Source organism: Ictidomys tridecemlineatus, chromosome 2 (genome assembly GCF_052094955.1).
Source record: "Ictidomys tridecemlineatus isolate mIctTri1 chromosome 2, mIctTri1.hap1, whole genome shotgun sequence".
NCBI classification, from domain to species: domain Eukaryota; kingdom Metazoa; phylum Chordata; class Mammalia; order Rodentia; family Sciuridae; genus Ictidomys; species Ictidomys tridecemlineatus.
The window spans coordinates 119,396,570-119,413,879 of NC_135478.1; the positions used below are offsets into that span (position 1 = coordinate 119,396,570).

The 17,310-nt window shown below is 40.0% G+C and overlaps 1 protein-coding gene across 5 annotated transcripts in view; it reads left to right on the forward strand.

Moving 5' to 3' along the window:
* Positions 1–17,310, forward strand: part of Nf2 (NF2, moesin-ezrin-radixin like (MERLIN) tumor suppressor) — an 86,885-nt gene that overhangs the window by 27,649 nt on the left and 41,926 nt on the right. For all 5 annotated transcript variants that reach the window (XM_021733772.3, XM_005336057.5, XM_005336056.4 and 2 more), the window contains exons 2-6: positions 1,995–2,120; positions 4,025–4,147; positions 6,359–6,442; positions 15,816–15,884; positions 17,097–17,179. In XM_021733772.3, the coding sequence (XP_021589447.1) occupies positions 1,995–2,120; positions 4,025–4,147; positions 6,359–6,442; positions 15,816–15,884; positions 17,097–17,179 (485 nt within the window). The remainder of the gene's footprint in view (positions 1–1,994; positions 2,121–4,024; positions 4,148–6,358; positions 6,443–15,815; positions 15,885–17,096; positions 17,180–17,310) is intronic.

A 17,310-nucleotide genomic window follows, 5' to 3' on the forward strand; every position in this document is an offset into this window, starting at 1 on the left:
AGGCTAAGGCAGGAGGATCACGAGTTCAAAGCCAGCCTCAGCAACAGCGAGGCGCTAAGCAACTCTCTCTAAATAAATTACAAATAGGGCTGGGGTGTGGCTCAGTGGTTCAGTGCTCCTGATTTCAATCCCCAGTATCCTCCCCAGCCCTCCCGTGCGAAAGAAAGAAAGAGAGAGAGAGAGAGAAAGAGAGAGAGAAAGAAAAGCCCACTGCAACTCAAGCACTTGTCTGCTGTGGTCTTGGTATCTTCCATCTGGGTTGTTAACTTGGAAGGCTGGAATGTAACACAGAGAAGAGATGGCCTCTCCTTTTGAGTACCTGTGGGGAACCCACCATTCATTCACAGCTATTTTTTTAAACATTTATATTTTAGTTGTAGGTGGACACAATTTTTTATTTTATTTTTATATGGTGTTGAGGATTAAATGCTGTGCCTCATGCATGCTAGGCAAGTGCTCTACCACTGAGCCACAACCCCAGCCCTCATTCACAGCTATTAAAAACAGAAATCCTACTTGAAAACTCCCCTGTGGAACTAGGTTTTAGCAAAAAGTTAATCAGATATTTTTTCCTTCTTGTTTTTTTCTTTTTTCTAATAAGTCTCTAAAATCTACATGTTTCCCATTCCTTTTTCATCATGCATCTTCTGTGTGCCAGGACTTTGGAGATTTCCAATGAGGGTAGAAGTTCCGAGGCTTTTGCAATCAAGTGGTCTCATTCTTTCCATGTTTGGCGACCTTGCATTTGAGTCTCAGGATTACTCTATGACTGCTGTTTCTGTGATGTGCCTCAGGTGTTCATACCTGCAACTAAGCGTGTATTTCTGTGTTCAACTGATAACTTGGGAGGTGATGGGGCAGGAATCTGGCAAGTGGTAGCTGAGGGGGTAGTATGGGAATATCCTGGGAGACTTAATGGCAAAGCCACTAGGTGGCAACATTCACTAAGCTGCTAGACATTCTTTTCCCCTATTCAGATATTGAATTTGTTTTTCCAGCTACGATTGACTGACTAGCTGAGAAAAGGGGTTAGCAGCTGTTGTTTCAGGTGTTTTTTTATTTTTTTTTTAACTCAGGAGCACTCAACCACTGAGCTACATCCCCAAATCCCCAAGCTCTATTTTGTATTTTATTTAGACACAAGGTCTCACTGAGTTACTTAGTGCCTCGCTTTTGCTGAGTCTGGCTTTGAACTCAAGGATCCTTCTGTCTCAGCCTCCCAAGCTGCTTAGATTACAAGCATATGCCACTGTGTCCAGCTCAGGTTCTTTTGAAAGTGAGTCTCTAGGGTAAACACGCCATAGTATATGGGTGTCTGTCATCTAGGCTCAGATACCAAGAGTTTGAAATTGCTCTGTTGACTATGGATGAGTTAGTTACTTTGCCTTTAGTCCAGTTGAGCATCTATGATAGGAAACCTGTGATTGGATTGCCTGATCTCTCATGGTTCTTTTTTTCCCTGATTTATGTATGACTTTGATTGCAACTTCCTCCCCTATATTTAAAAAACTTCTAGTAAAACCAATATTTAAGTTAAACACACACACACACACACACACACACACACACACACACACACACCACTAGTCTTTTATCAAATCGCAGAATGATTTTTTTAAAAGCAACAACAAAATCTCAAGGGAATTGATGTCTCAGATGCTGGCCATCTCCCTGGGTTAACTCAGGAGGCTCAGCTCTCCTAAATGAGGATGCTTATTTACCAGGTTTCCTAAATTAGCAGCTTTGGGGATATTAAGATTTGTAAGGAAGTGTCCAAGGGAGGTATTGTGTATGCTCTGCAGTGATTAAGCCATTAAGCTCTAATTGGTATTTTCCCACTCATGGTTTTGTGTGGGAAGCTTTAAAATTATTTAGGAATTCAATGCTCATCAGCCATCTTAGTATCAGTAGAGAGTGCAGAGAACCGTTTTGTAGGCGAGTAGGTTATGATTCTTGCTCACAACATCCTTCCCTGTTGGTTTGTTATATTGCAGGTGAAATGGAAAGGGAAGGACCTGTTTGATTTGGTGTGCCGGACTCTGGGGCTGCGGGAAACCTGGTTTTTTGGACTACAGTACACAATCAAGGACACCGTGGCCTGGCTCAAAATGGACAAGAAGGTTGGGCTTGGAACTGCACAAAATCAGTGGGGCAGATGTGTGCTTTCTGGGTTTTACCCTGAGCAAATGCTTAGCTTATTTGTTCATCATCAGGACTTCATGGCTACATGGTAGAAAGGGGGTCAAGTTCCTGAACTGAGTGGTGCAGAGACCAGGTCCCAGCAGTGCTGTGCCCTACCCTTTCCCAGCCTGTCCTAGGCAAGTGGAGTTCACTGGGGTTCAACCCTTACAAGTCCTGGCTTCTTTGCTTGTTATCCCCAGCCCGATTGCTTCCAGCTTTATGCCCTTCAATTTATTGAGCCAGGAGGCAGGCTTTATGAATAAAAATGACTACTATCTTATACTTAAAAAAAAAAACAACGATTATTGTCTTTGAAAGATTCTCTTGGGGCTCATGTTCTTAAGGGAATTTTTAAGTCTTTTTAAGAACACCATGGCCCAACTTGAATTAATCATTAATGTGATCCAAGGAATAAAGGACGCGCCTGTGCCTGTGGTGAAGGAACAATGCCCATTTGTTCTTGGGATTCTCTGGGGCACGTGCAGTCTGGGCTCCTACTAATTTTAAAATGGCTTGAAAATGGATATTGCCTAGAGGAACTGCCCTCTGCATGGGCTCATATGTTCACATAAAGACACACTTATATATTTACCTGCCCACCTAACTATGAAGATGATTGGGGAACAGGACCATGTGCTTTTGTCTGTCACTCCTAAAAAGACACCTGAGTCTTTAAATAAGTCAGTGGCTAATTCTTGCCCTAATTGGTACCCTTTGCAATTGCCTGCCTGAAGTTATTACATACTTCATGTTATGATAAATAATGAAAGCCTCCTGTCTTTTACCAGTGTGATCCTAAGCTGAAGTGTTCAAATTGTGTTTATATATGTTCAGGGTAATCTCAAGTCTTCACATTGAAATCCCTGCTGGTTGTAAATTTCAAATGGTTATTCTTCATGATCTGAGTTCTGTGAAGTGCCAATGTCAGTGAGGGTATCCTAGATCAGGTTGATTTTGAGTTACTGGCCACTGTCCCCTATAATTTGGGCAGGAGTAAGGAGAGTTATGTGTCATAGACAGCAAAACTTTCCATATGTTTTTATGATTCTCAGCAAAGTGAATTTTAAATCATACCTGAGTGTTGGCCAAACGGATATTAGATTGAGGGCATCAGGAGCCATGGAACCGCTGCTCAAAGGAAATAAATTATGACACATGTTAATGGAGCCTGGTAGCCTGTCACATGGCATGTTTATGTCCTGAAATGAAATTCACTCTGGAGAGCAGATGGTTCAAGCTTTTCAGGGGGTGGATGGAATTGTTAGAAGATTAAAGGCAGTGGCTTACTGACTACACTGCAAGCATTTTGTGGGGTATCTCTGGAGGGTCCTAGAAACAAAGGATTGTTTTGTGGACACGTTTCACTTCTGTTGTTCAGTTAACATTTAAATGGTGTCACAAAAATCTAGTTCATCATCTCTAAGGTGTATTCCAATTGGATCTACGTTATGTAGGTAGGCAATAAGGAAAAAGAACAAAGGGACATTTCACTACTTCAGAAAAATGTAAAAACATTTCAGTCTCCCATAAAAGACAGTGGCCAAGACCTTTGAATTATATTTCTAGGTTTTTTCCTGTGGCTTCGAGAACATTTGAACCTTCATCTTAACTTCACTCACCTTTTAGGGTATGGATTAGTTTGGTTCAGAAACCCTGTGTGAGGAAGGTATTACCTCATGTGGATGGCTCTGTGAATGCTTCCAGCTGGGGAATCAACACTTGTGAGAAATATGAAGAAATTAACGGAAAAAATTATATACTCTCTCTGCAAAAAGTTCTTTGGTAGCACAGGAAGAAGAGGGGCTGACACAATACGTGTGTCTTCTGCTTTTCAATTCTGCAGGTGCTGGATCATGATGTTTCAAAGGAGGAGCCGGTCACCTTTCACTTCCTGGCCAAATTTTATCCTGAGAATGCTGAGGAGGAGCTGGTTCAGGAGATCACACAACACTTATTCTTCTTGCAGGTACATCAGCCCGTGCTACCCCCTAAATTCTGAGAGAATACCCCCCCCCCCCCGTGCCCTCTCTGTGGTTGCAGAGGCATCCTGAGTGAACCTCTCAGAGTTGACCACAAACGCCTCCACATTGCAAAAATGTTCTGCCTCTAGAGCGTCAGTCCCTTTGGGTCTGTAATGGAAAAAAATCTTCAAAATAGAACTATACCTGAGCGATGAGAATTGGTGTCAGATGAAATTGCAAAGGTGTGATGATGAAGCATGGATAGAAGCAGCTGCCTAACCTAAAACCTCCCAGAAGATGGGTCTTGTTTGCTTCAAGCTAACTTGAAAGTGCAAAGAAAGTCTAAAGAGAGAGGCTTATAAAGCAGTAGTTCTTCTCTAGTTCAAAATCTGATCTCATTAAGACAGAACTTCAAAATGCTGGTGATGCTTGATTTGTCTCGTGCCTGTGATACTTCCAGCTTTCTGCTTCATGCTATCTTGTTCTTTAATTATCTGCTTGCTCCTTTGCTTCCTTGTTGGAGTGTAAGCCCCTTAAAAGCAAAAGTCATCAAGTGTTCAGTAGGCATTCCTAAGTAATCACTCATCCAAATTGAAGAAATTAGGAGATGCATAATTATAGGTTATTGACCCTCTAGAGGGATGGGGAGGGGAATTAGAGGATGATGGAAACCTTGTCAGTTTTGCCTGTGTGCTTACTTGTGGCCAGAGCACCTCCCTGATTTTGTGGCTAGTTGCAGTGATTGGCACCAGGGCTGCCTGTGTGACCGAAGGTGCCCACTGTCAGTGACGTTAAGATTGCAGCAAGGTTGTTAATTACATGATTTCTCCAGAAGTAGACATGTGGTGTGTCACAGCATCCTTGTAATTAATTTGAGCCTCAGAATATTGTGTTTGGTAAATATTAAGTGAAATGTAATAAGCCCCCTAAATAATTTCTTTTACCAAAAGTTCCTCTCATGTGCATGTGCGCATGCACACAAACACGTACACACACACACACACACACACACGCACACACACAGAGTATGTGTCAGATTTCTTTCCAGTATTTTCAAGTCAAAAGATAGCCCTTTCAGTTTTTCTGTAGTGTGACTTCTTTTTCCTTTTCCTTTGAAAAGAATCCAAGGATTTGAAAAGTTGCACTGCTTCAAAACAGCTCAGGTTTCATTTTCTCTGTAAGAATATAAAATGAGTTTTAAAACCTGGAAAGAATTTCTTTGTGTGAATGAAGCCACATAAAGACCTCAAGGTCCCTGAATGTCTTAGTGTTATAGAAATGGCATTCCTGTAAGTGCTTGAAAGCAGAATCTATCCCTCGTATGACTTTAGTTTGATTTTCCTTCATTGAAATGTTAGGGTGTTTTTGTAACAGAACAAGGCAAATTTTACTACTTTTATGAATCTGGTGACTGTTGACATCTGTAAAAAGAGTTGGCTTTTCTTTTGTGTTTATTTTAGTGTGCTCCGCATCATGCAGTTTTCTTGCCTCTATGTCAGGATCATACACTGCACCATTCCAAGAAATTAAGTGCAATGAAATATGTTAATTCAACACTATGGCTTAGGAATTATATTTCCTGAACCTCACGTGTACTTAAAAGTGTTGAATCGATCAAATTTTATTGCTTCCTTTTTCCTTAGAGCAGCACATTGAAAGTGATGTTTTTTTCTGCGGTCATAACTCATTGCCTTGGTAGCTTTTGTCTTTAGACTTAAAAGTAGACTTCATTTCCTCCATGCTCTGAGTGCTCAGCAGGGACCTAGGCTGTAGTCATCCTCAGAGGGCTCCTGACACTTCTCTAGTTCACACCTCTCTGCCACAGCCAGGTCAGTCTCTGTAATAACCATGAAGATCACATTTACTCATCAGCCTTGATCTTGAAGAGATGAGTGTTGTTTATTTATTTATTTATTTTTACAGTGTTGGGAATCAAACCCATTGCTAGGCAAGTGTTCTACCACTGAGCCGCACCCCCCAGTCCAAGATGAGGGGGGTTTTATGTGTAGCCATCTTAGCAGTAACTTCTCAGTGACTGAACTCTCAAGTGGTCTGCAGCAGTTAAAAAAAAAAAAATTGTCCCCTTTGTCAGAAAATCATTAACAGGCTGCCTTGACAGCCCTCATTTAGAACACCCTGCAGCCATCTGCTGTGACCAGCCTGCGCGACTCACTTCCTTGTGCACAGTCTCATGTCTCCCTCATTGCCCCTTTTAGGTGAAGAAGCAGATTTTAGAGGAAAAGATCTACTGCCCTCCTGAGGCTTCTGTGCTCCTGGCTTCTTATGCTGTCCAGGCCAAGGTAGGCTCAAAGAAGAAAAATGCAACTTCCTGGACATTAACTTGTGTCACAGGATGGCTTCTATATTCTGGTTCTTTGGATTTTCTCAACAAAGACTTGTCCTAGGAAGTGAGATGTCCTAAGACTTGTGGATTAGGGAATCCATTGTCACTGTCCTAATTTCTGTATGTGGGCATATGTGTGTTTGTATGTACAAATGATAAGTATATCCTTCTAATGAAATAAAATTCATTCTATGGGAATTCATTCAGAAAGATAAATTTTCTGTGAAATTTCATTATGCACATGTGGGTCATTACATTCACCACACCAACCTCTATTTATTAACCAGGAAAAATGAATTTACAATCTCTAGTTATGACCAAATGTGGCCTTTAGGTCAAAAGAGCCCAGATTCTCCCTCCATCTTCTAAAAGCCAGCTGTCCTATGTGGAGGCACCCCACCACACCTTCAGACACAGCCCTGCCTCCTTCATCTCTCAGGGGCATTCGCACTGATTGTGTGGCTAGCCTCTGCCTGTGGAGCTGTCCAGCTAGCTGAAAATCATTCACTTTCATTCACTCACTACAGATCAGGAGGGATTGGAGAGGAACATCACCAAGTTTGTGTTTCCTTTCTTTTCTTTTTTTTTTTTTAAATATTTATTTCTTAATTGGACACAATACCTTTATTTTGTTTATTTATTTTTATGTGGTGCTAAGGATCGAACCCAGGGCCTTGTACATGCTAGGTGAGTGCTTTACCGCTGAGCCACAACCCCAGCCCCTGTTGTTTTGTTTTAATGTTATTTTTTAGTTGTAGATGGTCACAACACCTTTATCTTATTTATTTTTATGTGCTGCTGAGGATCGAACCCAATGCCTCACATGTGGTGTGTCTTTTTAATCTTCTAACTGCTCTGCCACTGAGCCACAACCCTGGCCCATCTTGGGTTTTTGTCCCTTCTATTCTTTTTTTTTTTAAAGAGAGAGAGAGAAATTTTTAATATTTATTTTTTTAGTTTTTGGTGGACACAACATCTTTATTTTTTTTATTTTTATGTGTTGCTGAGGATCGAATCCAGTGCTCCGCGTGTGCCAGGCAAGCACGTTATCACTTGAGCTACATCCCCAGCCCTCCGTTCTATTTTTTTAAGACCAACAAGAGGGTTAGCCCAGGGTACTTCATGTCCCTCAGATTTCCCATTTCACTCACATACCACCTTCTCCTAGTCTCCCAGCTTCCTGCCTTTCACTGAAGTATAAGATGTCCTCAGACACTGATGACTTGCGATTGTAAAGCATAATCTTTTCAGTTATTTTCCTTTTTCATTACAGGTATCTGTAAAGCCACCCCTGTTGTGTTAGAAAAATCAATATGACATTCTTCTTCGCTAACTTTTTTTGGGTAGCTTGGTACAATTTCATATCAAAGCCAGGAAGTAACTGGTCTGTCATTTGAGTGGGTGAGTGGGGGAAGGCTGTACGTTGTCTTGATGATCACACCAATAGAAACACAGCTTCATCATATGATGACTCGTGGAATATTTGCTGAGCATTCACCAGGCCTGAGGGAGGGGGTTTGTTGACGGTTAAAGATGTAGGCGCTGAAGCACTATCTGCCCTCTGTGATTTGCCCAAGGTCATTCATGCAATCTTGGGTAATGCTAAGGACAGAATTCATGGCTTTGGGATTGCATTTTGTGCCTCCCCTATTCCACTTCTCTGAAAAATGAGTAATTGAGAAAACAGAAAATGGGCCTTGATTCAACTAAAACATATGCTTCCTTTTATGCTTTGATCAAGAATATTAGTAACAGGAAAAATGTGTCCTTTCAATCAGTATCGCCCCAACAGTGATGAAGCAGTCATTGTCACTTTCATTAAATCTGGGCACTGCCTGGCCCAGAGTGGAGTTCTTTTTTTGCACATTTTTGCTCTAGTTTAGGGAAGACCCAAGCTTTCAAGAACACTACCTTGGTCACAAAGGCTATATTTTCTTAGTATGGATTTTAGGCCACAAATTCAAAGGCTACCTGTGTGGGGGGGGTGGAAATCACTTTTCTGGGAACCAGCAGATGTTTGCTTAAACAGATTTCACTGTAGGAAAGCCCTACTAATTTGGATTCTACTAATTTGGAGATGAAAGTGATTCACAGACAGCATATGTGGTTCATATGGAGGAGGATGTTCTAACTATTTTTTCCGGTGTAAATTTTAAGGATCTTACAAATAAAGGTAATCTATGGCTTAAATCTGCACTGGGGAAATTCTCACTGTAGCATGCTTCCAGTTTCTAGGAGCTGCTTAATATTAAAAGGAGATATATCTGATTATAATATTAATAAGACTTTACATGTTCATACTTGGCTTTTTGTTGTTGTTGTTCTGTTTGTTTATTTGTGGTACTGAGGATTGAACCCAGGGCTACTCTTTATTTTTCATTTTGGGCTACAAAAAAGTCCTTCTAATTTTTTTGAGACAGGGTATCATTAAGTTGACCAAGCTGACCTCAAACTTGTGATCCTTCTGCTTCAGCTTCCAGAATAGCTGGGATTATATGCGTGTGCCACCATGCCTGGCTTATGGCATTTGCCAAAGTGCTGTAACAAGAATATTTTGCAAGTTACTCAATGTAGTCTTTTCTGGAAGCCAAGCTAGAGAGTATTGTGCCTGTTTTGCTGATGAAGAATTTAAGGCTCGGAAAATATCGATGACTTGTTCAAAGTCACAATACTTTTAAGTTACTTCTGTTTTACAGAGGGTATAGCCCATCTATTTTTCTCTTTCTTTTGTTTGTTGTTGCATTGCTGCTGCTTCTTTTTTTTTGCAGTGCTGGGGATTGAACCCCAGGCATTGTGTATGCTAGGCAAGCACTCTACCACTTAGCTACACCCCAGTCCTATACCCATTTCTTTTTTGGCGGGGAGGGACACCAGGGATTGAACTCAGGAGAACTCAACCACTGAGCCAAATCCCCAAGCCCTATTTTGTATTTTATTTAGAGACAGGGTCTCACTGAGTTGCTTAGTATCTCGCTTTTGCTGAGGCTGGCTTTGAACTCATGATCCTTCTGCATCAGCCTCCCAAGCCGCTGGGATTATAGCATGCGCCACCGTGCTTGGCTATTGCCCATTTCTTAATGGAAAGGATTTTAAGCCGAGAGGAGCTGGGTTGGGGACCTTGGTGTTCCAGCTGCCTGAATTAGCACTTTGCTCTTGTCCCTCACTGTCTAGTGAGAGGAAGGTCTATGGAGATCAGACATTGCCTTTCACTAATTGTAGTTTCATTTATGTGATCAAAGGTAGTCCAAGCTTTTCAGTAAGTCATACTGGTTCCCCAGTATGCAGCTTGTTTTCTTTCACAACCTTTCTGAAGCAGAAAGGAACTTTCGAAGTATGGAGGGGAAAGTGAACTGAACTCATTAACACATGGAATGTAATTATGCACAAATGTATTCATTATAGTATTTCAGCTGTTCAAATGATATAGACACAGTTGATTCTAAAGCATAAAGAAACAATTCCTCTCAAGGTATGAATACAAATATTAATCACATGGTTCAGTTAACAAGAACCATATTTCTTGGTTGGAGTTGAGTTAGGCTGGAGTCAAAAGTATGGGAAGGATTTCTTTGGTCTAGTCACCGGACACCACCATCTTGCAATGTTTAAAACACCTGTTGGATTTTATATTGATAATTTAGGGTTTGAAATATGTCCTAATTAAAAATGACTTTGGAAGAGAATGGTATGTGATTTATAAGGCTTCTGGTGCTATATGCAGACTTTTCACATTCTGAAGGAAGAAAAGAATGGTAGGAGAGGAGGCTTAATTTTCCTTTTTCTCTTTAATATGATTAGTGCCAAAATGCAAGTCAGTTAGAACACTGAGTATAGGTAGAGACTGGCATAGATTGAGGCTGGAGTTATCTCTAGAGGAACAGATCATAAAAGGTCTTAATCTTATCCTGTGGGTGCCTCAGAGCCTGTGAAGGATTTGACAGAGCCTAAATTTCCCAGTATTGACAGTGAGATTGAATTAAAGTGGGCGATGGTTGGTTGGATAGGAAGAGATTGATTTAAAAATACGTAGGAGGTAAAAGTTGTTAAGTGGTGCTATACTCTGCATATCCTTTTACAAATTGATATATTGTCCCCATTCAGCCTGGATTTTGAGATGTATCCATGTTGTATGTGTAGGTGTAGCTCCTTGATTTGAACTGCTATTTGGTACCATTCGTAAATAAACATGGTTTATTTACATCCCCCGAGAAGAGGTAGATTATTTCTACTTTTACCCTATTATAAACAGTGCTTTGCTGAAAATCTTCCTACATTGTTCCTCATATGCATGCACAAAAGTTTTTTTCCCCCCTTTAAGGCAAATTTCTAGAAGTAGAATTTAATAGAATTGACAATAGAAAAGTCTATCTAAATACAAAGAAGTCTTAAGTTTATAGGAAAAAGTGGGCATGAAGCATGTGAATAGGGGTCTTATAGAAAAGAAAGAATGGCCCATAAATACAATAAAAAGGTGTTTGATATTATTAGTAATGCCTGATTCCAGAATGTTTCCATCACCCCCAGAAGAAATCCCACGGCCAGTAGCAGGTTCCCCTAACCCCTCTGCTCCCACCCCTGTACCCTGACAACTGCTAATCTGCTTTTGTGTCCCTGTGAACTTGCCTGTTCTGGGCATTTCATATAAATGAAATCATGCAATACGTGGCTCCTACACATCACATCCTTTTCATTTAAAAATGTCAGAACAGATAGACCTGCCTATTCTTTTTTAGTTGAACACAATGCCTTTATTTAATTTATTTATTTTTATGTGATGCTGAGAATTGAACCCAGTGCCTCACACATGTTAGGTGAGTGCTCTTCCACTGAGCCACAGCCAAAGCCCTTGCCTTATTTTTTACCTACTGTACAGTATATCATGGAAGGGAGGAACTGTGGATTATTTAAAGGTATCTTTGTGGGTTTTTTTGTTTTGTTATTTATTTATTTATTTATTTAAACAGGTGCAGTGAACATCCTTGTATTTTTCCCCTTTGGGCATATATTACTTATATTCTGTTATGATAAATACCAAAAAAAATGACACAACCGAGTTGAAGGATAAGAACATTTAAAATTTAAGTAAGGCTAAGTTAAAGAAGCCCAACAAAAAGGCCACATATCATATGACTTCATTTAAATGAAATGTCTATACTAAGCAAATCCACAGAGACAGAAAGTAGATTTAGTGGTTGTAGGGGGCGGGAGGAGTTAGAAATTTAGGAATTACTGCTAGTGGGTATGGGATTTCTGTTTTGAGGTGATGGTAATGTTCTGGAATTAGTGAATGTTACACAGCATTCTGAATATACTAAAAACCATTGAATCATTCACTTAAAATTGTAAATTTTATGTATGTACATTGTATTTCAAAAATTTCAAATAGATATAGATAAAAATTTTAAAAACTTCAAATTTCAACTTACTCTCTGAAAGAATACTTTCAGCAATAGTGCATCAGATGACCTGTTTTTGCACATCCTTTCCAATAGTAAATGCTATCAGTCTTTTAAATTTTTGCTAATCTGATAGGAAACTAGATTTTTTTTTTTTAAATGTGGTACTAGGAATTGAACCTAGGGGTGCTCTATCACTGAGTGACATTCCCTGCCCACCCCAGCTGTGGTGCTGCGGATTGAACCCAGGGCCTTGTGCATATGAGGCAAGCACTGTACCAACTGAGCTATATATCCCCAGCCCCCCACTCATCTTTTTAAAATTATTCTTTGTTTTGAGACAGAGTCTCATTAAGTTGCTAAAACTGGCTTTGAATTGTGATCCTCTTGCCTCAGCCTTCTGAGGTGCTAGGAGTACAGGAGTGCACCACTAAGCCTGAAAGAAAAATAGATTTTAAAAAATTTGTACTTCCTCGATTGTCATCTGGGTTGATAATCTTTTCATAGATTTACTGACCATTTGTGTTTCTTTTATTTGTGAATCAACTGTTTATGACTTGTACCTTTTTCTACTGTATTGATTATCTTTTTCTGATTGATTTATTGAAGCACCATCTGTTGCAGGTATCAACCTTTTGTCTATTTTTACATGTCATGCTTGTCAGTCCTTTGTTGTTGTTTAGTCACATAGAATGATTTCACCAACCATTATTATCCACATGTTCTCTATTTTGTTCTGATGTTTTTATGGATTTTCATTTATAGGTTTAAGTCTTTAATCCATCTGGAATTTAGTGACTTTTAGTGATAGGGATCCATTTTTCTATATATTCCTTAAGCAAATCTTTATTGTGAAATCCTGGTCAGAATATTCAACCTTGTAGTGGCACCCCCTCCTCCACAGAAAATCTTAACTAAACTTCTCCAGAAATCTTTACTATAATTGATTTTAGGACTATCAGCAAAAGAGTCTCTACAAAAGAGTTCAGTGTAGGTAAACTTCCTAATTTTCCTATTGCTCCATTTTATTTGGCCACTGGCCTGGAAGAAATCAGCACTCCAACTGCTGAACGCCCCTTTACCTGTTTTTCACAAACATTTATCCAGGATAGTAGTTTGTAAGAAGTTGTTTGCAAATGCAAAATGTGATTTAAAAAAAAAAAAAAGATCCTTTAGCAAGGCCTCTGGCCTTGAGCTGGAGCTTCACAAAGATGCCAACATTTCTAAGATAAGCGAAGTTACCAGTTGGGCTCCATAACAGCTGGCAGGGGGAGAAAAAAAAGGGTATTGATCTTTTGTCCATTTTGTCTAGCTCTCCCCTTCTCAGGTGTTGTCTTTGAAGGGTTAACTTGCCCAGAATAGTGAATGTGAACTTCTGCAGATTGTGAACTTCTGAGCCCCTCCCCTTACATGCTGGGTATAAAATTCTGAAACTACTGAACTTGGGGTTCAGGGGACTAATTGATTACAGAGAAAGCTGTGCCCTCTGAACCTGACTGCAGCCAAATAAAACTGTTTCCTGCTATCTTCGGTACCCTGCCTCATCTGTCCCTACAACAACCTGATTTTACATACATATAGGAAATCATTTAATATCCATAAAGAATCCCACTTAAGACTATAGGGGCTGGGGATGAAGCTCATTGGCAGAGTGCTTGCCTAGCATGTGTGAAGCCCTGGGTTTGATCTCCAGCACCACAAAAAGGAAAAAAAAAATAGTTAAAGACCCCAAGAGTCCTTTAAATGGTGTGCTCCCTTCTTGAATTTAAATTCAATTATTTTATATCAGGTGTAGATCCAGGTATTGTAGACCTGAAGTTTATATAATTTAGGGACTTTTCTTTAATAAAGAATACCAAATCATGACTCTTAAAATTAGGCAGAGGGCCATGCAGGTACAGAGAGCTGAAATCTCAACTTCTTACCCTCACAGTAAATTCACCCTGGATATATTATCAGAATGCATCTGTTACATAAAAGGATGAGGAATTGCCATCTCCATCCATAGAGTGATATGACTTTTTTATATTCACCACTGCTACAATTTCAGGATTTTTTCCCCTTTGTTTTTTAAAGAGACATTTAAGAGCAGGCACATACATCAAGGTGGCTTTAATGTTGTGAGTGGAGTTAGTCCAGTGGAGTAGTTCTTGCAGCAGTCTTTGCTACCTCTGCATTGCTCAGCTGTAATATATTTGATCAGTGGAGTAGCTGGGAGCTTAGTATAATTTAATAATGGGGACCGTTAATCTTGCAAGAACCTGAATTTACAACTTTAACTTTGCATATCTGCTTACTTTTGCATTCAAGTTTGGTGGGCATTATTGAGAGGTTTGGAAATGCAACTAATAGGGCTTTCTTTGGCATCAGATGCCTTCAAAAACTGGGAGGCAAACAGTGACTGGTGATAACCTAAATAATAATCATAGCTGACTTCCACCAGGAGCCAGGCACTGGGCTAAAGGCTTACCTGTATTGCTTTACTTCACCCTCATTGCTAGGTGCTTTTACACCCATTGCTTTACAGATAAGGAAGCTAGGTTTGGAGAGAGGGCACCTTACTTAAAACCACAGTGTCAATACTCCAGAGCTCCCTTCTAGATCCTCCAAGGCCAGTGTTTTCCTTTGACCAATAGGAAAACAGTCTTGGAGGGGCCTGAGATCTTTGACATCTGGTTGTATGTGTCAAAGATGGTTTTTAAAACTTTGCAGATATTATTTCATTTAATCTAAACAAGAGTCCTGTAAGATATCCCCATTTTACAGAAGAGAAAATTTTCTAAGGTCATCTAGCTACCAAGTGAAAGAGCTGGGGTGAAACTTAAGTATGCTTAGCCTCTTACTTGTATTCTGCAGCTACCTCTGAAATACTAGTAAAGAACCATACTGTTAGGGCTTTTTATGTCTCTGGGCCTTTTAGAAGTAGGGAGAAACCTGGGTTCTCTCTAGGTTTGTTTGTTTTGTTTTGTTTTTAGGTGATGCTGAGAATCGAACCCAGCATCTCCTACGTGCTGCAGGGCAAATACTCCATCAACTACACCTCCAGCCCCCTTGTTTCATTTTTGATGACTTCCTGATCAGGCTTAAATTTTCTAATAAAGAAAATAACACTTTTTTCCTTTTTTAAGTAGAGAACAAATTTCTAAGTCATTGTCCCTGGAGGAATAAATTAAAATGCAGGACCTATTTCCAGTGCCAGTAGTGACTTGCTGTGCAGCTTTTGCAAAATCAGTTAACCTTTTTTTTTTTTAAAGTATTTTTTAACTGTAGTTGACACAGTTCCTTTATTTATTTTATATGTGGTGCTGAGGATCGAACCCAGGGCCTCGCATGTGCTTGGCGAGCACTCTACCACTGAGCCACAACCCCAGCCCATCAGTTAACCTTTTACTCGTTTCTTTGTATAGGAGGAATGACAGTGTTAATATCAGATTTTTCCAAAGCATTTTTCTGAGCCTTGAGTGAAAGGTATTAAAAGTATTGTCTGCATTATTCCCAGCTCCCACCTAGCAATTGGCTCCAATTACCAGCCACTTAGAAGCATTTGTAGGTAAGACTCTTATCACACCTTCCTAATCACAACTTTCACAGTTGTGTTTTGTTGTTTCCATTTAAAAACTAACATTTTAGAAGTGACTGCTTTCTTCGAGAGTTAGAAAACATGACTACATTTCCATACAAATGTCAGATTCTTATTAGCACATCGGCCCATCCATCGCCTTGAGGGATTTTGCAACTGTGTTCATAGATATAATCAGCTTTGTATTTTCATTCAAGGATAACAAACTAGCAAGGTTGAAATCTTGACTTGTCATCGGAATTGAATTGCTCCCTGGAGCTGGGAGAAGGGAATAAGACTAAGTAGAGCCCTGTTCAGAAATGGCAGTAGTCTTTAGAATCTCAATCACCTGCTCTCCTTTCTTCTCCTTCCAGTATGGTGACTACGACCCCTCAGTGCACAAACGGGGGTTTTTGGCCCAAGAAGAATTGCTTCCAAAAAGGGTAAGAAATCAAATTTTCTTTTTGGGGAAACATAGCAGAGACATGGTCTTAAAGAAAGCTAACCAAATGATTTAAAGAAATGTTGGCAGTATATGGCAAGCGCATTTTCCTAAATACTTTGTAATGAATAAATTTTGAGTAAAGAGTATGGCATCTCTGTTAAGTATACGAGAAAACAAAGGTTAGTTTGGTGTTGCTGGGATGAGCATGGCCTGTTTCTCTAGTGTGGTGATTTATTTAAAGATGATTGAGTGGCACTGATTTCCAGGGAGGTGTATGGAGCAGTTTGTGTTCAGCTCTGGGAATTAAGCCGTTTGCAGCCTCAAGGGGTGGATAAAGGTGAGGTAGGGGTGGGCCTTGTGATTTTTAATCCTCAGCATTGTTCATCTTGTTCATTAGCCACAGAAGCAGGCCCTCCTTCCCTTTGGCTGCTTCTGATTTTATGGCCCCACTCATCTGTCAGTGGGTAATAAAGGTCTGCTTCTCACCTCTCCTGGCCTTTGCCTGTCCTTTGATGGCTTCCATGCAGACAAAGGCACAGGATTAGTGAGCATTGCTTCACTGTTAGAGGTGGTCTCTGGGATACACAGCCCAGGCAGGAAAGGGGGGCTGCTGTCAGCCCTGGCGTGCACTGAGGCCTGAGGAGTTCTGCAGTTTCCAGGCTGTTCCTCCAATTGAATTTTGCTTGTTTACACACCTACTTCTGCATATGACTCTTCCCTGTGTGCAGCTTTTTTAAAAATAGCTTTGCTATTTTGTAAAAATGATGCATAATTATAAAAATGGCAAAAATACCCAAACTTACTTTGTGTGTAGATCTTTAAAAACTATTTATTCATTTATATATTTATTTTGGTTCTGGAAATGGAACCTAGGGCCTTGTACATGCTAAGCACACACTATAAATAAACTACATTTCCGGTCCCTATATCATATTATCTGTAGATTCTGATTTTTCTACTATTTTTTTTTTTTTTTTTTGGTACTGGGGATTGAATCCAGAGATGCTTTGCACTGAGCTACATCTCCAGCCCATTTTATTTTTTATTTTGAGACAGGATCTCACTAAATTGTTTAGGACCTTGCTAAGTTTCTGAGACTGGCTGTGAACTTGTAACCCTCTTGCCTTAGCCTCCTGCATCATTGGGAGTATAGGTCTGCACCACCACGTCTAGCCCTGTGTGTAGATTTTATTTTTCTCTCTTTGGGTAGGTAATAAATCTATATCAGATGACTCCAGAAATGTGGGAGGAGAGAATTACAGCTTGGTATGCAGAGCACCGAGGCCGAGCCAGGTAAGGTCCCTTAATTGTTTACATTCTTATGGTCTTTTTTTTTTTTCCTTAAAGAACTGCAAAAGTAGGACAGGTCTGTTGAACAAAATATGGTACTGAAGTATATAAAGACAAAGGGGGAGCTGAGAGTC